Raw genomic sequence first — 26,582 nt, 5'->3', positions numbered from 1 at the left:
ATGGAACGTTTACTGTAATGTACTGTTCACGGGAAGGGTTTACTTGTGGGTCATGACACTCACACATTCTGTCATTAGTGTTAGCTGTTAGTGTGAATGAGTGTGTATGTGCTTATCAGTGTGTCACTCATGACAAGTTCTCAACCTGTCAGTTTAATGAAGTTTCAACTCTGACTGTAGTGGAGTAGGCTAATTAAATAAACCCTTCCTTCATGTGATGAACATCCTGCTTTTGTAAATTGTTAAGTTTCTGCCTCACAGATATCTTGTTTGAGGTTTGGTTTTAATAAGGGATGTACTTCCGTTGGGCCTTCTTATGCTCTTGATGCAAATGTCAATTATCTAACGCTCGAGGCGACATAAGCGGTGGGAAAGAAAAGCAAATCTCTCGCCCTTGATTTCCTCAGGCTGTTAGTTTGTTGTTTCCTGTCTATTACAGCACTCTAAGCTTCTCTCATAATAAATGCACCTGTGGTCTCATCTTCTTTACCATGCTGCCTGACACAGGTGTTAGAATAAACACAGTTTTAATTTGATTTAGTCTTATATCCTGATTAAAATTGCTTCATGAGGGACGTCACAGACCGTTTGGCTTCCAAACTCAGAACGTTTTAGACAGGAAGGTGGTGGTGACATTCAACACAGAGAAATCAGTTTGTTCAAAAGATTTATAAAAACATCTCTTTGAAACTAAGGGCCTGTACTGCCCTCTGCTGCCCAAAATCAAACTGTCACTCAATGTTTCAAATATGTTTCTTAGTCTTAGAGCTTCTTCGGTATAAAGTAGATCTATACTTTATTAAAAACAACACAGGGGCCAATTTATAGGGGTCACATGAGAAAAAAAAAGTGAATTTATTTATATTTTCCTCATATTTTATTTTATCGGGGCCTCTGCAGTTATTTAGGTTTCAGGCTAATTTTCTTATTTGATGTCCTTCGTAACTGATAAAAGTCTGAAACATATCTTTATTAATTATTTTAATCTGTTGTATCTGAACTTGCAGTGCCTGCAACTTCCCGAGCATACATGAACCAAACTTTGCACATTCGTTTCTCAACCATGTTATATCGCAGGATGGTTTTGTTTATATTATACATAGGCCTACTTTCTGATTTATTATACATTTTGTTTGTAAATCATGGGCTACTGTAAGTATCCCCAGTCTGGTTTATTTGCATATTGAAACAGGGAAAGATGTTGTCTTAGCCAAACGTCCAAACATTTCAGTATAGGCTACCTGAAAAATCCCAGGATATCTTGAAAAATAAAATTTAAAGTCCTTTATGTAATGTCATTTCAAAATTTCAAATTTCAAATTTCTTTTCTTGTCAGTGACAGTGCAGTTGGCAGAGTTTTATACTAGGGGCGCTGTGGCGTGATGGAAAAAACGGAAGTGATGCAGGGGTAAGTAAGCCATGACATCACAAAGTAAAAAGTATGGCAGCGTCCGTTGAAGTGGGACTAAAGTTCATCGCGTTTGTTCCCTGTAACGCACTTTACGATAACACAAACTTCTACACGAATATGTGTCCAATGCACGCTGGTCATATGATGTTTATCTTTGATTTGCAGATTGACGCGCGCGCAGGAAATCTGGGAACGCGCAGAGAAAACGGGTGGTTTAAGTCGGTGAGGATAATGTGCAATACAAATCAAATGTGCCCTAATTCAAATTCAAAACACAACTTTTCTATTTATTAACATACTCTTATTATATGTTTTAAACTGTATATACAATTAGAGGAGTCGTTTGGTTGGTTGTTGTGAATTTGTGCTCAGATTATTACACGGTTTCCTAAACTTATCTAGTTGCGGTAGTTTTCAATCTTTTTGATACAAGAAACCCCCAAATATGATGTTTGCTAGGAACTCACTTAATAAAAAATATAAATGCAGCTCTATAATTGTACTTTTAAAGACCTATTTTTAAATAATTGATTATGTTATGTGAGGGTAAATAGATTTTTGTCTTAGATTGAGACTGGATATAAATAGACACAAATGAGATGACTTGTATTAAGATAAAAAACACTAAAGTAAATTAATAATAACTTGCAGTGTATCATTTTATAATGTTACATGGTGAATTGAATCTAAAGAATAATAATTTTAGTCTACTATACTTTCTTATTCTAATCTACATTTTAGGTAGAACATCCTCAGCAATGGCTGCAGAAGGACAACCAGACCCTGAACCTAATGATCAGGGTTTGCAAGCAGAGCTCGTTTCTTTGAGATCACAAGCGGAGGCGCTGCGACAGGATCTGAAGGCATGTAAGGATGAACTTCAGAAGTTACAGAAACAGCTCAGCCAAAGCGAACGACTTCAGAAGACCACAGAAAGCTACAATGAAGATCTCAGACAGCAGGTGAGCCAGGTGCTCATGGAGAACAGGGGCAGTTGTTTTTTTGTGGAAACAAGACTGTTACTGTTATAGGCCATTTTTATGATTGGTGTACTCCCAAAAACATGCCAACACAAGAAATTGCTTTTGATCTTAGGTTGATAAACTGAGTGAAGAAATCCATGAGCGAAAGAAAAGAGAGAGGGAGAAGGTTGATTCTGAGACTCAGACAGAGGAGTATACCTGGACAGAGACAGGTGAGTCTCTTTTATTTCATTGTACAAAGGATGGTTTACGCAAAAATGAAAACTCATCATTTACTCACCCTCATGTCGTTCCAAACTCATAAGACTTTAGTTAATTTTCAGAGCACAAATTAAGATTTTTAATGAAATCTTAAACATTTCTGTCGCTCCATTGAAAGTCTCTTCACACGTGTCTACACCGGACGCAACTGTTGTCGCGTCGCACCACAACAGCTAGAACCTGTCCACACTAGGAATGGGAGTCTTTAGGCACCTCACGATCCGATCCAATCCTGGGAGTCACGATCCGATTTCAAAACGTTTCTTGATCTACTTTTTTTTTTCTTATTAATTTATTAGTCTACCAACTTGAAAATCTTAGTCTTTTTTATATAATTTTTAAACATTTATTTAAAACAATTGTATCTTAAGAGTTTTAAATATATAAACTAATATCGCTTCAAAACATAAAAGCAAGTTGTAGCCTAAACAATAAAGAAGAACAAATAAACATGTTACAGTCAATAAACAAAGAATGCTTTCAGTATTTAAGAGTATCTGAACATTTTCCATTCAAGAGCTGCGAGTGATTTTTCTCTTTCTCAGCTTTACTGTTGCTTGATTATTAATGATGACGACATAGACAGCGAGAGATCTAATAAGCTGCATTCACACTAATGCACAGATCTCTTTTGAAATATACATTTTTGTCTAGTCTAAACCCTTAAGTCATAACTGACTGTTTACATTAATTTAGCATCATACAAGCATGAGATGCAAATACATTTAACCAATTTCACAGAGTTGCACACAGCCGCATGCACAAGCACTCTTCATAAAGTGCGCACGAGTATTTGAAATTGAAAGCAGCCTTCTGTCAGTGAGTTTCATATTTTTATCATATAATCCCACTGCATTCTAAAAGACAAAAATGATCCCACGTAGAAGCATGATGTAACACTTCAAAACGTTCATAAACTGATCATAAAATAAATTCTTATGAATCGAGCAGTTTAGTCCAAGTCTAAGTCCAAGAACAGACTGAATTTAGGCTTTTATTCACATATGTGACCCTGGATCACAAAACCAGTCACAAGTAGCACGGGTATATTTGTGGCAATAGCCAACAATAGATTGTATGGGTCAAAATGATCGATTTTTCTTTTATGCCAACTTAAATGGACAACTTTAAAGGCGATTTTCTCAATGTTTCGATTTTTTTTTTTGCACCCTCAGATTCCAAATCTTCAAATAGTTGTCCTATCCTAACAAACCATACATCAATGGAAAGCTTATTTTATTCATTATATGATGTATAAATCTCAATTTCAAAAAATTTACCCATGTGACTGGTTTTGTTGTCCAGGGTCACATATAAACTAGCCTGGTAATTCCAGACTCTGCTACTTCGCTTTGCTTCGTAGAGAGAGTCTGGAGTTCTGTAATAGAAAAACATTTTCTTTACCGCCTGGGGGCGCTTGTCTGAAGCTTAAAATCATTGGTTACCCGTAAGCCAATCACATAACGTTTGGTTATGGTGTGTGTTATGCGCATGCTCAGCCGCATCTAACTTCCACTGTAAACACATGTATGAAAACAAAACCATCGAGCGAAATACCGGAGTGAACATGGCTGTCAACGACTTTTGCAGATTATGTGAAGTAAATCTACGCATCCACGGTACAATCAGCGTCTACGTCACGGCTCTCAGCCCGCCCTCTGTTCGTTGATTGGCCGGCTGTTTTCAGGCCGAAGGAAAACGGAAAGCTATGACGCGGTCTCAGACTGAGTACAGAAGCGAAATGAAATTGAGCGGAAGTACGAAGTCTGACGTAGTCAGGCTACATATAAACACTGATCAGTGAACATAAACAGGAGCTCAACTGCACTTGGTTGACGCGTGAGAACAAACCTCATTAGTTCTTGCAGAACTTGCTTCGTAACTCATGAGAATGACCTTCGCTGGTTCTCACACGTCAAGCGAGCATACTTTCGCTTCTGTTTACCAAACCTGAATGCTGTCAACATTGTTCGCTGGTCAATGTTTATATGTGAATAAAAGCCTAAATTCTGTCTGTTCATCATATAAAGCGATCGTTTCTCTTCAGAAGACTTGGACTAAACTGCTCGGTTCATAAGGATTTATTTTACCATCTGTTTATGAACGTTTTGAAGTGTCAGGGTTTTGGTTAAATAGACGTTCAATAGAGGGACAGAAATCTCTCAGATTTCATTTAAAAAAAAAAGGTAATTTGTGTTCTGAAGATGAACTAAATTATTATGGATTTGGAACGACATGAGTGAGCAAATGATGACAGAATTTTCATTTTTGGGTGAACTATCCCTGGAATATTCAAATCATCTACACCGTATATGTGAGGTTTAAATGTTATTTTCTTCCTGAAACAGATTATTATAATTATTACTATGGTGGATACTACCAGCAAGGAACGGAGACAACAGCAGAAACACAGGAGAGTGTTGTCATGGAAACACAAGAGTGTTATGAACACACTGAGGACCATCCCATAACAGCTGAGACGGCACCAGCCAATCCTGAGCAACCAAATGAATCAAGTGACTTTCCACAAACAGAGGTATGAGAAGTCTTACTTATATAGGGTACTACTTATTTAAGTGTTATTTAATTCTGATAACAGATCTAGGCATTTATTAATGTTGGTATTGACATCATTTGCGTGTTGCATATTCATGTGAATTCTACAAAATCCTGTTGTATGTCATTCAGAAAGTTTCTAAAAAGAGTGTTTTAAGTTAATATTGTGGTCAAATAAAATGTGAATGATGTCTTCTCTATAGCCGCATTTCTACTGAAATTACAGGAACTTTTCCCCCCAGACCTGTTTCTGTCTGTGTTTCCATCGCGGTCTAAAGTAACGTGAAGATTAGGCAAATTAGGCCTGAACCTTGTCGTCGGTCCATCTGTCGTATTTTTTAAACTCCATTGTTGATTTGAATAGCAAACAACTCTTACTGCACGCACCGCAACAGATTTTTAGAAAATGGCGGTTGAAATAAAATGCTTGGAATCAACCAATCAAAATGCGGCATGAACCAGTCAGCATGTTCAGCGACCAAGTCCCACCCCCGCAAGTTCCAGAACTTTGAAAAAGTACTACCTCGCAAGCAGGGACTTTCTGAGGCGGAGATTTTTACCTGGAACTTCATTTAGACCCTGGTTCCTGCAGTGGAAACACAGAATATCACCCCAAAGTCCCTAGTTCCTGGGGAAAGTTCCTGCGGTGGAAGGAACGCGTGGCTTATGTTGATTATTACAGTCAGTCAAACTCCAACATCTAGCCAAAACATATGCCTAAAATAATCCAGCACAATGTAAAATATAATTTGGCAGATTAATCCAACATATCAACAAATGTCTAAAATATGGCCAATATAATCTGAAATATTGCCAAAGCTATTTATATCATTGGTAAGATCATATAACATTTCACAAAGCATCAAAATATGGCTAAAATATAGCCAAAACAATTTAATTTTACAAAACATATGGCCAAAATAATTCAGCCCTTTGCAAAATGTAACTCTAATAGGCCCGTTTACACCTAGAATGATAACTATATTAGCGTCCACACCAGCGGACAATATCGTTCTGTTTATTCTAAGCGCGTGCTTGTCTGCCACTTTAAATGCTCAAGCTCGTTACAGCAGGATGGATTCTGATTGGCTGTCAATGTTTTTATCATTCATCAGCTGGAAAAAATCATTCTGAAAGAGATTCTAACCAAATAATTTCTCTGTGCCATTATTGTTATAGCTGTGATGTGAACTCTGCTATTCTTTAATATTGAGAATAATGCAGCATGTCTAAAACATAGCCAATATAATCTGAAATACAGTAAAAAATGAAACAATCTATATTATGGCTAAAATAATGTAGCATCACAAAAAGTGTGAAATATGGCAATTGTTTTATTATAAATATATGTATATATATATATATATATAATAACTAAAAATTATATAAAATAATTGTATTATATAAAATGATACAACTTGTCACAAATTGAAATAAGGCCAAAATAATCTAAATTATAGTTAAGTTATACTAACAAATTTCCAGAAGTTTAAAACATAGCCACAATACAACAACATACAGGCAAAACAGTCTAAAAGTATGATCAAAACATATTGGCAAAAAAGGTATAAAATTATGAAAACATAAGCAATTGACAGCTTGTAATGTGAATAATTATTAGCCAGTTTTGTACTGTGTAAACCCTGTATTTGTTCTCAGGAGGCCTCTGGTGAAGGCGGCTCTATAGCAGACATGCTGAGAGCAACAGCAGAGGAGGCGTTGAACCAGACCAACTTTGTGTTTGATGAAAGTTCTGGCATGTATTACGACCACAGCACTGGATTTTACTACGACTCTGTAAGTTGTTCTTCTCTGGGGACATTTGACTGCTGTTATTTGTGTAATCAACATGTGTAATCATAATCGCCTGTGTTAATGTGTTTTTTCCTCTTTTCCACCAGTCCAGTCAGCTGTACTATGATGCTAACACTGGAATGTACTATTACTACGACCCAGAAAGCGGGAAATACCAATTCCACTCTAGGATAGAGGTGCCTACAGCACAGCCCGAAGTGGAGCAGACGCCACAGAGGAAGACCAAAGATTGGAAAAACAGGAAGTCGGTGAAGAACACAGATAGAGCTTCCTGTCCTGATGGAGGGGTGAGATGCACACAGACACACATTGTCTTTACATAGTTTTGTAATCACAGAGATTTAGTGGTTGACTCTCAATCCCCCTTACCTTCCTCAACTTGATTTCCCATTTCAAGTTCAAGTTGAGTTTCTGAATCAAGTTTCCCACCATTTTGAGTCTCAGTTTTCAGTATTGTTTCAGTCACAGACAGCTTTTTGGCTTCTGGTTCTTGTTCTCATTGAATAGCGGTTGATGATTGTGAGGGTCCGTAGAACAGTCTGGTCTCAGAAGAGGGTCCGTCGAGCAATTCTGAAAATATAATGCCTGATGGAGCTGACCGTGTGCTCTTCTTTCGCTGTAGGTTCAGGATTTGACTTGCTCAATGGCTCAGTTGAAGATAGAACGTTTGAGACTGGTTGGAGTGAGAGGTACGCACTTGTTTATAGCTTTAAACTTATATAGAGTTTTAGTATTTCTCCCCTAAATGGTCGTAACAAGCTAAAGTCATTCAGTGCATCTTAGTTTTTAATATTGGTTTTATTAACCTTACTATTCAAATGTTTGGGGTCAGCTCAGTACTATTTTGTTTTAAAGATCCTAATACTTTTATTCAGCAAGGATGCAATAAATTCAGTTTACCGGTAAAGAGATTTATATTGTTACAGAAAACATCTATGCTGTTCCTTCGAACTTTCTATTCATCAAAGAGTCCTGAAAAAATGTATGACGGTAAACAAAATAAGAAATGTTTCTTGAGCAGCAAATCAGCATATTAGAGTGATTTCTGAAGGATCATGTGACACTGAAGACTGGAGTAATGATGCTGAAAATTCAGCTTTGATCACAGGAATGAATTATATTTTAAAATGTATTCAAATAGAAAATATTTGTTTTAAATTGTAAAATTAAATTTCTGTTTGCACTGTATTTTTATTAAGTGAGCATAAGAGACTTTGATATATCATTAAAAAAGAGTCTTACTTAACTCAAACTTTTGAATCTGTTATATTGTTATATTCTGGAATCTTTTGTATTTGCCTCCTGTCAGCGTGGTTTAGTTTTTATCTTTTTAACCTGGTCTTCGTTTTATTTTTTTCATTTAACATTTCTGGTTGTTTTGACTGGGCCAAGACATCATGTGGTGTCAGAGCTGTGGCCAAGCAGTTTGCACACATTTGCAGTTTGCGCTTGTTTCTTCAAATCTGGATTTCTTTATCCCATGCCGTTTTTTTTTTTTTTACAATAAAGTGGTGAAAACGGCATCAGACTATGATGTAAGGCTTGAGCCAGATTGGAAAGCGCTGTTTGGATGTTGATGATTTAGATGGTGGTTTTGCATCATATATTACATTTTCTTGAACTGACTCAAAACTGAGACTCAAATGAAACTTGGAAAGCCAAAGCAAATCTTATATTGTCACATCAAACCAATGTGACGTCACTATTGGTGACGTCCTGATTGGCTAAGTGTTTGCTCACTGACAGGACCATAAAGAGGCGGGGTCTGAGATTGACAGACAGTCTGAAAACCACCACAGAAGTAAGAAGGATGATGCATCGTCATTTAAAAAAGGACGAAAGTCTCGGTCCCGAAGCCCCCAGCGACCCAGCGGTACAGAACGATCCAGGCGGACCAAGAGCCGTGACAGAAGCAAAGAGCGCTCTACGAACAGAAAGAAAACCCGGAGGCGGAGCGAGTCGCCGTCTGATGACTCGCACAGCAGGAGACGGAGAGAGAACGGGTCCAATTCAGATGACACCCACAGCAGGAAGAGGAAGAAGAGGAAAGAGAAGAAGAGGTCACGTTCTGAGACTCGCAGAGACCGGAAGTCACGCTCTGATAACATGAGCGGTGAGAGCGAGCCGGAGGAAGGCGAGATCACAGAGTCAGATGGAGGGAACGAACCTTCTTCATCATCCTCGGCTGCATCTCCCGTCCAACCAGCACATGACAGTCCTGAAAGAGAACTGGAGGAAGGTGAGGCGGCACATTCAGAGGGAATTGAACACTGCGCCCCCTGGTGGCTGTTTGTTTGGTATTGGCCGTTTTCTAGATGCCGTGTTAAATTGAATGTGTATCAGGTGAATGCGCGCACTACAGTAGGATTTTATTTTTGTCTATCCGTAACCGTAATGTTTGTGATTTTTATATTTCAGAAGCCTGGCCGCCATGTGTTCGGGTAACTGTGGTTCGCTCTCCTGTTCTGCAGACCGGAACGCTCTTCATCCTCACGGCTGACACAGTCGCCACTATCGGCCGGTCGGTATAGTTCTGTGTGTGTGGTTCTGTTCATCCATTGTGTTCTTTAACATGTTTTTGTGTATCTGTTTGCAGAGAGAAGGACATGAATCATGCCATCAGAATCCCTGAGATGGGAGTCAGTAAGGTAAAACACTATACGAAAACACTCAAATCAAACTACAGACAAACATTCTTGACCAAAAGCACGGTATCTATCTAAAGTATCTAAAGTAATGCATTTTTGTGACCTAATGTCTTATTGGTGACGGGCTTCAGTTAATAGTCATGCATTAATAGAAGATCTGTTCAGTACACTGAAACATATTCTCTAAATCCCAGGAGTAATTGCACCTGGTGCTCAAGATAAGGGCAGTGTTATTTTAGTATCTTTGAGATACTATTATAGTTTTTATTAATATTTTGAATTAGATTTCATGTTTGTGTTATGTTTATTTTCAGTTTCAGTAATTTTGTTGTGCGTTTGTAATTTTTCTTAGGTTTTAGTTTGATAAAATATATATATATAGTTTTTATTAATTTATTTCAGTTTTAGGTTTTTTTAGTTAATCTAGTTAAAATAAATGGAATGGGAAATGTTGCCATAAAGTCCCTGCTGAATGTAAAAAAAATGGCTTAAAATAGCTTGAATGTAACTCTACACCTTTGCATCATTTAGTATGTGCGGTTATATGAATATGCAAATTAGCCCCGTCTCCACTCACTTACCACAGGTGGACTTTAATACTACCTGAAATAAAATACGTTTATTTTTTATATATTTAATTTATTTCAGTTAACGTTTATTTTATTTCAATTAACATTTTTTTTATTGTTTTAGTTTCAGTTATAATACATTTTATAAATAAATAAATTATACATTTTTATATATTTATTTAAAAAAAAGATTTTGTCATCTTTTAAACCTTCAGTTGCAGCCCATTTTACTTGTGTAATATGCATACATATTACATAAAATATGTATACATATTATTTTAATATCTTAAAATGTAATTTATTCCTGTGATGCAAAGCTGAGTTTTCAGCATCATTACTCCAGTCTTCAGTGTCACATGATCCTTCAGAAATCATTCTAATATGCTGATTTGCTGCTCAATAAACATTTCTTACATTTATCATGATGAAAACTGATTTTTTTGTCTTTACTGTAATTTTTGATCAATTTAATGCATCCTTGCTGAATAAAAGTAATGATTTATTGAAAAAACTTTTGAACAGTAGTGTATTTCTGAGTGAAATAGGATAATGTGTTTTAAAAAGTAAATGGGGTCAATTTTGAATTCATTTTAACAGCATATTTACACTCTATCTCTCCCTCTCCCTCTCTTTCTTTTTTTCTCTTTTTGTGTGTGTAGTCCCATGCAGAAGTGTATTTTGACCAGGAGCAGCAGTGTTATATGCTGATAGATCAGGGCAGTCAAAATGGCACTGTCCTCAATGGGAACAGAATACTACAGGTAACACAAACAGCTGTTGTATCCCAGAATCCTTTTGAACACATCTCAATATGAGGATGTTTATCAGAATTGTAAATGTCTGTGTCCCTACAGCCTAAAGTTTGCTGCGACCCTTGCCCTCTGACCCACGGGGATGAAGTGAAGATGGGAGATACGGTGTTGTCCTTCCACATCCACACAGGAACAGACACATGTGACGGCTGTGAACCAGGACAGATCATAGCACACCTGAGCCGCCATAAGAGAGATGAGACCTCTGGTATGCATGCACACATTGACAAAAAATGTGTCAATACTTCTGCTATCTTACACACATCTCTAAACTGCTTTACTATGAATCATTTGCAGCTTATATTCTTTTGCAATGCACGTATGTTTCAGGAACTGTTCTCAGTAAAGAAGACAAGGAGGTTCAAAGACAGAAGGAACTGAAGATGATGAAGGTTAAATATGGTCTTAAAGTAAGTTTTTATGTCCCGTACAAGCGCTTTCGGTTGTGAAATGTGTTTTAGAGCACAAGTCAGGTGTGTTAAATTGGCTTGTTAACTGTGTGCGGTCAGTGCTGCCCTCTTTTGGTCAGCAAGTAGACGATCACACTATTCCTGGGTGTTGCAACTTGAAAGCTACAACAGGTCAAATATTAAACCACTAAAACAATGGTTCTGTCATCCAAGATATCATGCTATGGTAAGCATCACTATTAATATTGTCCATACTTTGTCCGAGGGTTTGTTGTAAATCATTAATGCCAATTATTAAACTTTGGCGCATAACTGTGATTTGTGCTACTCAGTGCTTCTCAGCCTTTTTAACTTGAAGTTGTCCAACCAGTGTTTGTTTTTTTGTATCAATGGCTTGCTATTGTAGTTATTGTTAATATTTTGAATTAGATTTTATTAATATATTTTCTGTTTAATTTTAAGTTGTTGTGTTTTTGTCATTTTAATTAGTTTTGTTAGTTTTTTCTGTTTAGTTTTTATTATGTTTTCGTTTATTTCGTTAAGTTATTTTAATAATTCAGCTTAAACTAAAAAAAAATGAGAAATGTTGCTTTGGCATCTAGTTGAATTTTTTTGGGGGGCTGTCAAAATGAACGCGTTAATGCACACGATTCTTTTTTTTTTTAGTTTTTGTGTTAAAAAATATTTAACGCAGCATCCATTTTTTCCCATCATCTTGACTGCGCTACTGTATATGATCACGCTATCATTCATTCGAGTGATATTAACCCATTTAAGTACGATAAGATGCAAAAAAGGAACTTAAATCTGTATTTGCGCTCAATCTGTGAATTTCACATAATTGTGACTAAAGAAAAATGTACAATTAATTAGTTAATTGACAGCACTAGTTTTATGTATATATTTTTTTTCAGTTAATGTTTATTTTATTTCAAGTAATGAAAATGTGTTTTAGTTTTAGTTACGATAATAACTCTGTCCAACACAATATGAAAAATCCGACTATATGAAAGGCCCCTCTCATATTCATAATATGTTCATAATGTTAAAGCACTGCTATTGGTCTGCTGGTTGTGCCTTCTATCAATTTACTATGCTTGTTTTACATAAAGACTTATATGTGTGTGTTTCAGAGCAGTGATTATGAAGAGCAGAAGGCCCTGAAGAACAGCAGGTATAAAGATAGAGCAGAAAACCGCAGACAGACAGTCGGAAGCGAGGGAACGTTCCAGAGAGACGATGCTCCTGCTTCTGTTCATGTGTACGTAACCTATTCAGTCAAACATTTACCCCTGTAAAACCGATCTGCACTACAGTAGATTTCTTGCGTAACAGTATCAAGGTTAAAGATGTTTTCGCAGACTTGTGCCTTTTCTCACTGTGTGTGTGTATATAGTGAAATCGGGGATGAGAATAAGGGTAGACGGATGCTGGAGAAGATGGGCTGGAAACGAGGAGAAGGCCTCGGCAAGGACGGAGCTGGAATGAAGGATCCGGTAATATAGTTTCTCCTCATTTGTTTACGCAGTGTCATGTACATAAGTGCATGAGATTTACACTCACTTCCCTTTGTGTGTGTGTGTCGTAGATTCAGCTGCATATGCGCAAGGCTCAGTCTGGTCTTGGTTCTGGAGCTGCCATGTCTGTAGAAGACGCCACACTTGCCAGAAACAAAACCCAGAGGAACTGGGAACGTGCACGGGAACGGTTCTCTGACGCCTGCCAGGCTGACTCCGCCCATCCTGAAACGAGCCAATCACCTCAAGCCTGGGTCAAAAGTCAGGATACAGAGTGACTTCTTAGTGATAATTTGGTCTGATGCCGGGCATTATTTAGGTTAACTTTTTTTTTCATCATTTCAGTGGAAGGCCTTTTGTAAATAGATGTCAGTTCATTTTAAAGATTGATGGTCTGAGGAAGTCTTTGTTTGTTGTTTACGGTGAAATTCAATAGCAAAGAATATCTTGGACAAATAAACAATAATAAACAATCATGCTTTCCAGTTATTTATATACAAATTTATATTAAGTGTTGCATTATACTGTGTAAGATGCTTGCTAAAGGGTGCATGTGTGCAAAAGGTTCCACACTTGTAGCCATACAATATCTGCAAAGGCACATGTTTTGTGGATCATGTTGCAGCATTTCGGCTGCAGTTAAACCTGTCCGATCAGAAAGGAACTACTGTAGTTGTGCAACTCCATTATAGTCTTTTAGTTTTCTTACTGCTGCTTGTCTAGTCTGGGCAACAAATAATTATGTTATAGGAAACAAAAACCCATGTGTTGTGATTGTGAAGCAGTGTTACTTTGGTAACACTGACTACACATAAAGCTGTTGTGGCCAGCTTATTTGTCTTTATTGTATAAACCTCATGTCTGGGTCAGATCTCTGCTTAAAATCGAAAGAAAATATTTTTATATATATATATATATATATATATATATATATATATATATATATATATATATATATATATATATATATATATATATATATATATATATATTTAATTTTAGGACCTTTAAGTTTGCTGCATTAGGAGACTATTTTCCCAAATTCTCAATAACAAAGTTCCTTAATGTTTTACTGTTGGTATTATTTGTAATTCTTCTCAGTGGTGAATCTCATCAGATCACCTGAAATTGTTTATAATATTAATTATTTTTATTAGCGTTAGAATTAAATAATTATGAATATGCATTATAATATGGTAATATTTTTGTTGTTTGACTTTTTTTTTAATATGTCTATATAGTTTTTATGTTTTAGTTTTAATCAACAACTCGGATAATAATTGGTAGTTGTCATCAATTTAAAAAAATAATTATTAATCAAATTGTGAGCGCGAGATTCCCCTTGTCTCGAAGTAATGCGCGCGCGCTGAACCGGCGGCGCTAGGACCGCGCGCTCAGTTGTCCGATTTGTTCGTGTGGGTGAATAAGTTCAGAGAAACGTCGCCTACCTAAAACCTCAAAAAGTTCCCAGACAGCCATGCCTATAGATGCGATGTGGTGGAGAGAATGCTGTCAAAATGTGCTTTCCGCGAGGTTTTACTTTTAAATAGGCGGGATTTCATGTAAGCGAGCCGCTGAGGGCAGTCGGGACCGGGGACGGACAGAGATGAGCGCGAGCACACAGCTGCTGTCCAACGGACCACGGAGAGAGGTGAGATTCACTTTGATCGCTTCACAACCGGAGGATCCCACGTTTAAAGGGTTCTTACAAAACACGGCGTGGCCTTTTTTCTGGCCGTCGAAGGTCGTTTCACAACTAGGTGTTTGGCTAACCAATGTGACAGTTTTGAAAGAATAACACTAAGTTACTCTTGTGTTCTGTTCTTTCTCTACTGTAAGTGAAATGAATCAGTTAATAAGAAGTGTAAATGGCTGAATAACGCTGGTTGACTTGACCTGTTCTGCTTAATCCGTTAGTCAATGCTCTTCATGACAGCTTTCAGTTCTCACAGTATGGGAGAGTGGGGTAAGTTGTGGCACTATTTAAGTTGTCCTTTAGGCGAAAAGAAATGACAAAGAAATAACGCTAATATGCCCAGATGTATTTGAGCATAGCTGTTATCTACTGAAATAAAGGCAATAAAATATGACTTGAATTGAAACGAGAAGAAAAGGGGCCCTAAAAATATGACTTTGCCACAAAAAAGAGTGAAGTGAACTCGACTTGGGGTAAGTTGAGTCATTGGGGAATACTTGAGAAATGTGCATCTGAATATCTGGTTGTGGTTATTAAAATAAAACTGTTATACGGTGGTGAATAACCAGCATAAATAAATATATATTGACGAGTACATTTGTTTTGACATGATTAATGTAATGTAAATTAAAATAAAATAAATAAATGTATTTAATGTATTAGAAATAGAAAAAAAATGGCTTTGATCGGCTCTGTCTAAATATCATTGTGCAGTTTCCTAGATTCGGCGGTATCACATTTTACCCCACTCTTCCTTTAAGTGTATAGGCTACGTGCAAAGTAATAATGGCTTAACGATGAGCACTAATCTTTTTGCCCACCATTTGTTTTTTAAAGTAGATGTTATTGTTTTTTCACTTATGGTTTTCTTTGAGTCATTGCTGTCATTATTAGTCATTTAAGCTTTTATTGGTGTACGCGTATGTTACACTGTAACACTGCGCATTCCCGTTCTTTCTGTCACATTGTGTTGGTAGATAACAATTGCCTTCATTTCACCTGGACAGTATTGAAGTTCTCCAGCAGAGGGCGGTCATGGGTGGTGTGTGTATTATAGAGCAGAAGGTCAAGCGAACAGTCAATGTAACGTGCTGTGGGACAGTGGAAAGTTTCATTTCTGTGATGAAGATGAGATGTTGTAATCTGTTGAACTCCACTGGCTGATGGAGAGATTAGGTGTTTTGTTTAAAGCAAAGATTACAACAAATACCTCAGTCGAAGCTTCCAGCTGAGTGCCAAATGTTCTCAGCTACAACCCTAAACTCTTATAAGGTATCCTGAAGGATAATTTTCACAGTTAATATAATCCACATTTTTAATTTTGTAATTGTACTGTGCAATTCCATTAAGAATGGGTGATTAAAGCATACTTAACAAATCACATTGACAGTTCATGCATAATGAATCTGCTATGAGCTGCTGCAAATTTCTAACACTGGAGAGGTGTAAAAATTAAAATTAAAATGTTGCATTGCAACCTGGGGAAAAAAAAAAAACTCTTTTAATTGCTCTAACCGGTGTCGACTGTGAGCCTAACAGCCTGAGTTCACAACCTGAAGATTTCCCACTGGTGATATAAATGTTTAACAACTGCATGTTTTATTACTGCCTTTGTATTTTTTGATTTATTGTACTGTGGTACTGGATGATATTTATATAACATGGCATTTACATGGTGTCCGCTTTACTGTATTGAACAGTACATGGTATTTTGTCCAGAACACATAATAACATACATAATAATAACATAGCCTACTTTTTTGCAATGCAATGTCACACTTTTAATCATACTATATATATAGTTAATAATATTATTTATTTATTTATTTATTTATTTGAAGACATGGCATGAATTAGCACAGATGGGTACAATTTTAATTTTAGAATGCAAATATAGTGGTTTTAATAAAGACATTGCAACACTGATTGGCATCTTTGAACGGACATTTTTATAATAACTCAGTTTGTGTTTCATGGGGAAAAAGTGACGTTTCGAGAGACATGAGTGTGGGTAGATTTTTATCTGTGGAAGGCTGTGTATTTAGTTTATCAGAATAGAGCATCAAAATAGAGACATTTTTGGCATTTCCAGAATATGCAATGTCAAAATTGAACATTTTGCATACACATGCAGCCTGTGGCACATGTGCAGAGTGACTTGCAAAAGTTGTGCCAAAAACATTTTTCCCATCCATGCAAGAATCTGTTAAATAAACTCCAGCATAATAAAAGGTCAGTGTAGTCATGTCTGGGATTATCAGTCATTTACAGATGTTTGGAACATTTTACAGCTTGGACCTGTAATATGCAAACATTTGGAAACCCAGATGTGCTATCACTGATCCTACAGTCTTGCACTGTACATTTTATGCATTTGGCAGTCGCTTTAAGTGACTTATTGCGTTCATATTTTATCGGTTCATGCACTGAATTTGAACCCTTGGCCATTCTCTACCAGCCTAATGCTTGAAGAGCTTTTGAAGTCATTGTTTATGAACATTCAAAATGTTCAAAGCATTTTTGATGCATCAAGGCTAAGGTCAAATGTTTGGCCTTGTTTAGTGATAGACCTAAAATGTGGCCTTTTTGAGATCATCGGCTGATAAGCGTGCCCACTCGAGTTGTAGTTCCTCCAGCAGTGTGGATGTATAACACATATTTTCTTTTTCTTTTTGAGGGAATTATAAATAAATATTGTGTGAAGTACACTCTTAAAAATAAAGGTTATTTATTGGCATTGATGGTTCTATGAAGAATGGAACCATGGAACCTTTCAAATGCACAAAGGGTTCTTTAGATTATTAAAATATTCTTTACCAAAAAAAAAAAAAGGATATTTTAAGGTCTGTTCACTGAAAGACTCTTCAATGGCACAAACTCTTCTATGACATTGCTGTGAAAACCCATTTTTGGACCCTTTATTTTCAACACATATAAGTTGTAAACTTCAATTGCTGTCATTAAATTGTATCTGCATTTATGGGCCACCCTGCTGTCCAGATATCGCAGTTGTTGAGTCAATCACTAGTCTTGTTTATGCATTAAATGGGATTAGTCATGAATATCAGTGTCTCTCTCTGCTCAAGTTCATCTTTAAACTCTGCAAACAGCAGAAGATGAATCCAGCATTATTCCAGAATGAATAAATACAGTGTGTGTGTGTGTGTGTGTGTGTGTGTGTGTGTGTGTGTGTGTGTGTGTGTGTGTGTGTGTGTGTGTGTTCATGGGAAGAGGGAGTCATTGATGTGCGTGTCTGTCACTAATGACGCTCGTGTGTCTTAAAGGACCATGAGTGTAAGTTTGAGACATATTCTCAGAGTCTAATGCTTTGCGCCTGTTATTAAGAGCTCCGACGTCGTGATGAAATACAGATCGTCAATGCCGCGAGAAAATACATCTTATCGAGCAGCCTGAACCTGTAGTATCTTACGCCGAGGTGAAATGAGGGTGTAATTTGTCCAAATATGTGACATGGCACAAGCGCATCGGTCTCACGGTTGGACAGCCGATGTGTCATTGATCTGATCTGATATGATCACTGATAAATAACGCGGTGAGATGGATCTCCTCTACGTTTTTCCTTGACGCGCGCGGGAGGCAGGCAGGCAGGCGGAACTGAGCAGCGCGAACACCGGCCAATGTACCGGGGGGACGGCGGCGTGACAGCGGCCCGGGAGCGGCAGCGGCGGCGTGACAGCGGCGGTCTTCACATTCGTTCCTCCGGGTTTTACGCAACGAGGCGCGGGGAACGATGGGCTGCGCTCCCAGCATCCACGTCTCGCAGAGCGGGGTGATCTACTGCCGCGACTCGGACGAGTCTAACTCTCCGCACCAGACCACCACCATCTCGCAGGGCACGGCGACCACCCTGCACGGCCTCTTCATCAAGACCGACGCGGCGGATACCATCCCCTCCGTGATCGCGTACCAGACCAGGCACACTCGGACCAGCTCTCAGCGGGAGCGGAAAGAGAACAGCGGCGGACACATGCGCACAGAGGCCGAGACTCAAACCAGCTGCACCAGCGTCAAGGTATGAAGAATGAATGAATGGCGATAAGGTGGGAATCAGTTTTTAGATCTAAGTCTCGCATTATTTCCACCATCTTGTCATTCATTCAATGTTTTAGTGTCATTCCTGCATGTATTACGCGTGTTGTTGTGAATCATCAGCTGGATGCTTATTGCTGCCATATGTTTACTGTTTATTATGCATCACACTTCCTAAACTGTAAAAATGGTTAAAAAAAATTCTAAGTGAATGAGTTTTGTTCATTCTCAAATTCAAACAGGTGGGACCCAGTAATGGCCAATATTTGCCCTGTGAAAGTGATTTTAATGGGCATTATTTACCTTTATGAGGTAACCATATAGAACGCATCTTGTCAATTATGTCAATTGAATCAGTGTATTACGATGAACAATTTGACTGTTGTTCAAGATCTTGCAATCTTCTGCTGCTGTTTACGTGACTGGCTGATCTCTCACCAGCTGTCAGAGCAGATTTTGATCTATAGATGGATGATAATATCTCTATGGAGGCACTAAACCCATCACTGTGTAGGTTTTGAAAATTATGAAATATATAAAATGTTAGATAACAGAAAAAAAGGAGGAAAGTATGTGGAGCATTTGTACCCTGAGCCCTGGTTATTTTCAGACCCTGGTGGGAGCTGATGTGTGTGAACATATGCGCCACCATGATGGTCCTTATAGCAGGTATGTTAAACTGGTGGGTCACAACCAGAAGGCTTCAGGTTTGTTTTGATATAGTCACATTTACATTTATGCATTTGGCAGATGCTTTTATTCAAAGCAACATACATTGCATTCAAGGTATACATTTTATCAGTCCATGCATTCCCTGGGAATGAAACCTATGGCCTTGGCGTTGCTAGCATCATGCTCTATTGTAAAAGGCATATGGTAATGGTCATCATAGAAGAAAACAACATAATTTTGTATGATAGTGATAGTGAATTATTAACTCATGGTAGATTTTCACATTTTTACAGAGCAGAGAAAACACATTTAGTTTTTAGTTTTTTTTTTACACCAAAGGCAAAACTGATTGCAAAGGCAAATCAAACAGATTTTTGGTACGAAAATACTGCACTGTATTTTTTACATTTTAAATAATGTTCATTGGTTATATTATTTTATTTATGCACTTTTATACACTTTTCAAATGTATTAAATGGCCTTATGACACATTAAATTTCCACACTGTGAAACTCCCTCGCTTATATCAGTTTTTCTGTACCTTAGTAGATTTATTTGAATGTGGGTGCGGCCTTTGTATTAAACTAGTCAGATCGGACTTACCGAACAGGACCCGTGCATGCTAATACTAATAATTTGGCATATTGTTTCACATTTGATTTTAAGGACATTTTTGTTGACATTTTACATGATAAACAATTTTGCTACTGATTTGGGTCGCCACTTGAATAAAGTAAAATCTGGGTCATGATGCAAAACCAGTTGAGAAACTATGGGACTGGTTTCACAGACAGGGCTTAGATTAAGCCAGGATTAGACCTTAGTAACTTTTATAAATGTGCCTTAGACTGGTGTGCATCTTGCACTGAAATGGCAAAAACATATTTTAAACTATATGTCAGAGCAAGTTGATTTCAGTTAAGACAGCTCAAACATGCACTTAAGTCTGGGACTAGGCCTGAGTCTTGTCTGTGAAAACGGGGGATACTGTATAAGTGCATGCATTGATCCCAAAAACTTAAAGTACACTTAAAAAGCCACTGTATCCGTATTCCATAATGTCTTAATCTTTTATTGAATGAGTGATGTACATATGAGCTTTGCTTGTTAAAGGTTAAATCGCAAAACTCTGCTGTGTGGAAACTTCCATAGAAAATATTTGTAATAAACTATAATTCACTTCAGTGACTGTTTCAGTTTTATTCCATGTTTTTTGAACATCACCTTTGAAGTACCTTACCCAACCATGGTGACTCTAGTGTTTTTTGCAAGGCTACACTTTTTACCATCCATTTCAGAGTGCTTGAATGTAGCATTGAGATTTATTGTTGAAAAATGTAATCCACTTTCTGGGATATCTTTCCTTTACAGTTTGCTTACATTCTGGAGATGATGTTGGAAGGCTGTTGACCGGAACGCCGTAAATCCTGCCATGTTTAGAATGAATATCGGCCTTATCTGAGTTAAAGTGTTTACAGTCAGATCGCGTGCAGAATTCAGATTAGAAAAAGTCTCTCACTGCAGGTGAGCACACTCTCTTAGACCTGTCATAAACACACTTTTTTGTTAGTTTTGTCCAAGAATAATTACATTTTTTCTGTCAGAGAATGATAAAATCATGGTCAGGGGTTTATTTGGACTAATTCAGCCAAGTAAAACCTGCCAAATCAATGAGATTTTAAAACCATCCAAATCAATGGTATTTGTGTTACGCAACACAAATCAATTACTAATGTAATTTTAAAGTCCTATAAGGACAGTTTATAGATCTGTGTATAGATTTATATAATGGCTTTTAGAGGACTCTTTGTGTGTGGCCAGCTGTATGTTGGTCATCTGTCAGTATGAAAGGAGACGTAGCAATTTTGGTACACTCTGCTATGCTTGCGCCCTCCAAGACTGGCGAGGAACTCAATGATGCCATTGAAGTGTGTGTAACTCTCTATGGCTCTCTATCACTCACACACATTCTCATTGTGTTCACAGCAACAGAGCCAATTTCCATTTTGAATTGAATGTGCGTGTGAGAGAGCGATCCTGCTTGCTTCTCTGTGCCCGTGCATCTCAACGTCTTTGCAAAAGATAGAGGCCCTGTGTTAAAGAAAGAGCGATTCTGTGTTTCGTTATATGCATTTGTGTGTGTTCAGGCCACCGAGTTTGTTTACCCCTCTGGCTGTGAGCTCTGCAGGGTGTGAACTATCACATGCAAAAAGGCTGATGAATCTCAAACCAGATACACACACACATGGTTAGAGCGAGGCATTGCGGGAAGAGGTGCCCTGAGACATGTAGCGGGGCATCAGCAGTCTCAACTTTACATAGGGACAAATCACTTTCACAATATAGCCTAACGCAAAGTACAATCTGATTGACCGCGTCTTCCCTCAGGAGGTCAGGAACATTTAGATAACAGAATGAAATCACTCCTTGATGATTAGTGCCGTCCTACAGCTTCTGTCCCATGAGTTTGCATCATGTAGTTCGCAGATTACTTTGCTTTTGATAACATGCACATTAGGCCATATTTAAATAAACTCGAAGATATTAATCTCTCCCTTCGTTGGCTGGTTTTTATTTACCTCCATGGTAGTGATGCAGTGATGTTATTCTCCAGTCTATTTGAAGATGTTCTGTCCTCTCCGTTCGAGAAAGATCAAACTTTTTGCATTATTATCCGATCAGTTGCATGGGGTGGTCTTGATTTGTGGCTTAAGATCTGGACTAGCAACCCAAAGTTTGTAGGTTTAAACCTCAGAAGGTTTTCAGCATATGAGCACCTTTAATCCCAGGGTTTAAAGATGTTTTAGAAATCTGAAGCCTAAAGAAATTAATAATAATAATAATAATAATAGTAATTGACAATTACTACACCATTTTGTAAAAATATTTTAAAAAATTATATTTATTTTCTTCATGCATATAATGCATATAATCTCAATATTATACACTATATATCAATATTAACACTTGCTTTTATTCAGCAAGGATGCATTACATTGATCAAAAGTGACAGTAAATACATTTATAATGTTACAAACAATTTCTTTTTTAAATAAATGCTGTTCTGCTGATATTTATATTCAGCACTGAATCCTGAAAAAACATTATCACAAATAATATATTAGCAAATTAGAATAGCATGATTTCTGAAGGATCATGTGACACTGAAGATTCAGCTTTGCCATCACAGTAATAATTACATTTTAAAATATATTCAAATGGAAAACATTTTAAATTGTTTTAAATACTTCAGTTTTTACTGTATTTTTGAACAAGATTCTACTTTTAAATACATTTTTTTAAATCTTACCCACCCCAAACTTTTGAATAGTAGTATACATAATATAATTCGATTTTTTCAGAAAATAAATGCACATAATATTTGTACAGTTCACCAAAAACTAAAATGATACATTGATTAAAATAAGGCTGTCTGTAGATAAAACTGGTTCATTGAGATTCAAAGATTGCTTCGTGATGGCTTTCATTGTCAGAACCAATCTTAAGAAACGTAAACAAGGTTAGCATGATGCACAAGATCATTATCCTTTCATGATAGGTTGCGACCTCAGATTCAGATTCAGATATCGTGACTGATTTGTAGATGTGATCCGAGCATTGACTATAGCATGATTATGTTACATCTGCTACATGTGTGTAATAATGAATAGTGTAGTAATGAAAATTACTAACTGGTGCCAGATAGTGTGTTTTTCAGGTCTGACAGGAAACTAAAATTAGACACCGTTTTTTTCTCTGTTTGTTCATGTGCTTTCCTTTCATTTATGTGTGTGTGTGTGTGTGTGTGTGTGTGTGTGTGTGTGTGTGTGTGTGTGTGTGTGTGTGTGTGTGTGTGTGTGTGTGTGTGTGTGTGTGTGTGTGTGTGAAGTTGTGTTATAGACTGTGTTCTCTCAGTCAGCCAGAGCAACAGAACTCCAAAGTAGTCCATGATGGTGGCATTAGTAACGTTGTTTATCATCTGGGAGTTTTTTGTAAACACTTGAAAGGATCGTGGGAGTATGTAGGATCTTACAGGATGGGAACAGATTGTTTGAAATATGTTTAAATGTGAAACATTCCGGTTTACAAGCTGGACGCACCAAGAGCAGCTCTGCTAACAGACAGCAAGAGCTATTGAGTTTATTCATTTTATTAGGATGCAAGATAGTCTGAAACTTTACTTTCCCAAGTAACAAGCTACTCATTAAACTACGGTCAAGCTACTTTTTTTTTTTTTTAAGTAAAAAGTAATTATCATGATATAGCCTACATGTAGGCTATGTGTATCTATCTATATGTATATATATTTTTTTCTAACTTAGTAATTTTAGTACTTGTCACAGCTTTTAGTTAATTTGCTCCCAATCAGTATTATTTTAGTATTTTTTAATATACTACTATAGTATAATCTTTTGAATTAGTTTTTTTCTTAGTTTCATTTTAATTTTAGTTAAGTTTAGTTATTTTGTCATGTGCCTTTGTCATTTTTTTTATTTGTTTTTGTTTTTAATATCTCTATTCAGCTTTAATTTATTTTAATTTTAGTATGTCAACTCAAACTTATTTCAGTCAGTCACTTTATTTCAACTAATTTCCATTTACGTTTTTTAAGTTTTTCACCTAAAAACATTTGTACATTTTATTTCAGCTTTATTTTAATTACCAGAAAAATTAGTCAACAATAACACTTCTCCCAATCACAGTTATGATGATGTAATTGATTTGTGAGACTGAGGTGACCCTGTTGTCTCTTGTCGACTGGGATATTGGTTTTGCTGTATGTTGGTGTTAACACAAGTCATAACTGCTACCCACAGCTAGAGAATCACAAACCTCTCATTTTTCCCACTCCTAATTTATTACTCTGTCTGTGTCATCATCAGACATCTAATTGTGCCTGTTTATCTACTAATGACCATCTGTTTCCCCTCAACCAGCATATATCTCTCTCTCTCTCTCTCTCTCTCTCTCTCTCTCTCTCTCTCTCTCTCTCTCTCTCTCTCTCTCTCTCTCTCTCTCTCTCTCTCTCTCTCTCTCTCTCTCTCTCTCTCTCTCTCTCTCTCTCTCTCTCTCTCTCTCTCTCATCCTCCTCCTCTCTCTCACATTCTCTCTGGCTGTTATTAATATCCATTGAATAGACTCCATCCCTGTAACCTGTGTGCAGTTTCACCCGTAATTAATCAAATGCACCACCAAGTGAAGATAGGAAAGTGAAAAAATGTGACAGTGAAAAATGGAAAGTCATTTAGGTAAAATTACTGCTTTATATTTACAAATTAAAGTTAGGCGTAGTAGCTTTATTACAGTTTTTCTGAATTGCAAAAACACATTTCTTAAAACCATCACCCACTTTCTCAAAACCAAATCTTCTAACTACATTCAGAGAACATCTCTTCTCGCAAAATCAAACAATTTCCTCAAAACCATTTAATCTGTGCTCAAAATCAAATAATGCTTTCAGATCATACACACGAGTCAATCATATAAACACTACAGATCATTCATTAGACACTACATCAAAAAATGGAGAACACTGCATCCAAAGCATGTAGTTACAGAATAAAGTATATTGTAACACAGTAAACAAATTTTGCAATTAGTCTATTATAGTAATTATAGTAAGTATAGTAATCGCAACTTTCAGTAGTAAGGTGAATACATTTTATACTGTATGCACTGGACGTATAGTGCTGTACTAAATATTGTATAGTACTGAATGTCTGTATATTCAGCACTTGCATACTGTAAAAATACATTAGTCCAACTGCAAAAGCCTAAAAAGTAAAATAAAATAAAACATCTAGATGAAAAGCATGTTACAATACACTCAAAAGAGATTAATTCTGCCTCAGCATCACGTCCTTGTGTTAGGTCAAGCCTGAGGACTTTGTCCACATCATAGTGTCGTCTCTTGCCAGGCAAAGGGAAAAACCCTCTGTTCCTGATCCAGCCTTGACAGCATTGTCCACACCTTGCTCTTTCTTGTCCTCATCCTCTTCCTCCTCAACCTCCTCCTCTTACACATCCTCTTCCTCCTCTCCTTTTCAGATTTTTTCCATCTATTGTTGATGTCATCATTCAGTGCACCTGTGGCACCTGTGCACTTTGAGCTGGCTTATTTTGTACAGTTGGTTTGATCACGTAATTACAAATAAGTGTGAACGATTTTGAGCCGTTGAGTGTAAAAGATGACAACTGTGTTTTTAACTTTTGCCTGCCTGTGTTTAGCGAGAGAGAGCAACATCAGCAGTAGGAAGATCATTTAGTCTCACTACTTTTTTTAATGAAGATGATTGTGTTTTGAGCGTCTGCCGCGATGTTTCATGCAAACCGTGCCCGTTCCGAACTAAACTGCCAGTGTGAAAGCACCCTTCATTTGCGGCAGTTTGCTGAAGAGAGACTGCAATTCATCTGTGGTGATGCGTCTTACCATAGTGCCATCATATCTGGCTATAACATGTCATATAGCCTATAACACGCTCTCACACATTTATTTTTTTACATTTAGGGAGGAGTAAAATCTACATTATGTGGTTTCAACAACCAGATGTATTTAGACTTGTCCAGTTTCGCAGAAATGCGAGATGCGAGATTTAAGATCAGATTTAAATCCATCTCAAAAGCGTTTCGGAGGGCATTTACTGTACACCTGGTCTGTTCACGAGATAGCTATCCGATCAGAGAAAACGCATGAAGTGACCAGGTGTAAACAGCCCCATAGTTAGTCATGGTGAACCGTTTAAAAAAATAAAAAAATAAAAAATTCCAGCTCGAGAAAAATCATGGACATTTAATTTCTATAGTATGAAATGGATGTAGATCTATAGATGTATGCATGTCATTAGTTGTGTTTCCATCCACCTATTTTTATGCTCATTTTGGCCCTGTTTATACTTGGTATAGATGATATTTGGTCGATCGGATCACAAGTAGATTACGGAGACAAATCCTCGTTTACACCTTGTGTTTTAATCCGTCTCTTTTGTCCACTTTCAACCACTTCTGACAAAGTTTAAATCCAAAGTTTAAATCTGGCTAGTGCGCTTCCCATAATCAGTCAGTAGGTGGAGAGTACACGGTCTTTTGTGGCTGTTCGACCACATGAGTGTTTACACTACGAAAGCAATCCGGTCTAATGAGTTTTTGACTAGCTCTGGAAGTGGTTGAAAGTGGAAAAGCTCA

The 26,582-nt window shown here is 37.1% G+C and overlaps 2 protein-coding genes across 5 annotated transcripts in view; both read left to right on the top strand.

Moving 5' to 3' along the window:
* Nucleotides 1-1,404: 1,404 nt before the first annotated feature.
* Nucleotides 1,405-13,486, top strand: aggf1 (angiogenic factor with G patch and FHA domains 1). 3 transcript variants are annotated; one of them, XM_079898812.1, is made up of 16 exons: nucleotides 1,405-1,490; nucleotides 1,577-1,633; nucleotides 2,153-2,373; nucleotides 2,507-2,606; nucleotides 5,004-5,191; nucleotides 6,871-7,008; nucleotides 7,113-7,313; nucleotides 7,649-7,715; nucleotides 9,445-9,547; nucleotides 9,623-9,674; nucleotides 10,903-11,004; nucleotides 11,098-11,263; nucleotides 11,386-11,465; nucleotides 12,599-12,726; nucleotides 12,862-12,961; nucleotides 13,054-13,486. In XM_079898812.1, exons 3-16 carry the CDS (start codon nucleotides 2,170-2,172, stop codon nucleotides 13,258-13,260), a joined length of 1,836 nt encoding a protein of 611 aa, XP_079754938.1. In that variant the 5' UTR covers nucleotides 1,405-1,490; nucleotides 1,577-1,633; nucleotides 2,153-2,169; the 3' UTR covers nucleotides 13,261-13,486. The 3 variants fall into 3 exon arrangements, with proteins under 3 accessions (XP_079754938.1, XP_079754939.1, XP_079754937.1); XM_079898811.1 differs by lacking the exon at nucleotides 7,649-7,715 and adding an exon at nucleotides 8,773-9,265 and having other exon boundaries at nucleotides 1,413-1,490; XM_079898813.1 differs by having other exon boundaries at nucleotides 1,405-1,633.
* Nucleotides 13,487-17,917: 4,431 nt separating this feature from the next.
* pde8b (phosphodiesterase 8B) overlaps nucleotides 17,918-26,582 on the top strand; it is a 54,855-nt gene continuing 46,190 nt past the window's right edge. The window contains exon 1 of one of the 2 annotated variants that reach the window (XM_079898607.1): nucleotides 17,918-18,711. In XM_079898607.1, the coding sequence (XP_079754733.1) occupies nucleotides 18,430-18,711 (282 nt within the window). In that variant the 5' untranslated portion in view covers nucleotides 17,918-18,429. The remainder of the gene's footprint in view (nucleotides 18,712-26,582) is intronic. The other variant, XM_079898606.1, reaches the window with a different exon arrangement.

The sequence above is a fragment of the Squalius cephalus genome, assembly GCF_949319135.1.
Source record: "Squalius cephalus genome assembly, chromosome: 17".
Lineage (NCBI taxonomy): Eukaryota > Metazoa > Chordata > Actinopteri > Cypriniformes > Leuciscidae > Squalius > Squalius cephalus.
The sequence above is the reverse complement of the archived record's forward strand: the minus strand, read 5'-3'. Positions and strand labels throughout refer to the sequence as shown.

Bases quoted from the DNA above. Each gene is read 5' to 3' on its own strand.
- aggf1 (XM_079898811.1), top strand. From the start codon at position 2,170: ATGGCTGCAGAAGGACAACCAGACCCTGAACCTAATGATCAGGGTTTG. The intron at 5,192-6,870 runs GTATGAGAAGTC...ATTTGTTCTCAG, and splicing joins GTGACTTTCCACAAACAGAG to GAGGCCTCTGGTGAAGGCGG. The intron at 11,466-12,598 runs GTAAGTTTTTAT...TGTGTGTTTCAG, and splicing joins AGGTTAAATATGGTCTTAAA to AGCAGTGATTATGAAGAGCA.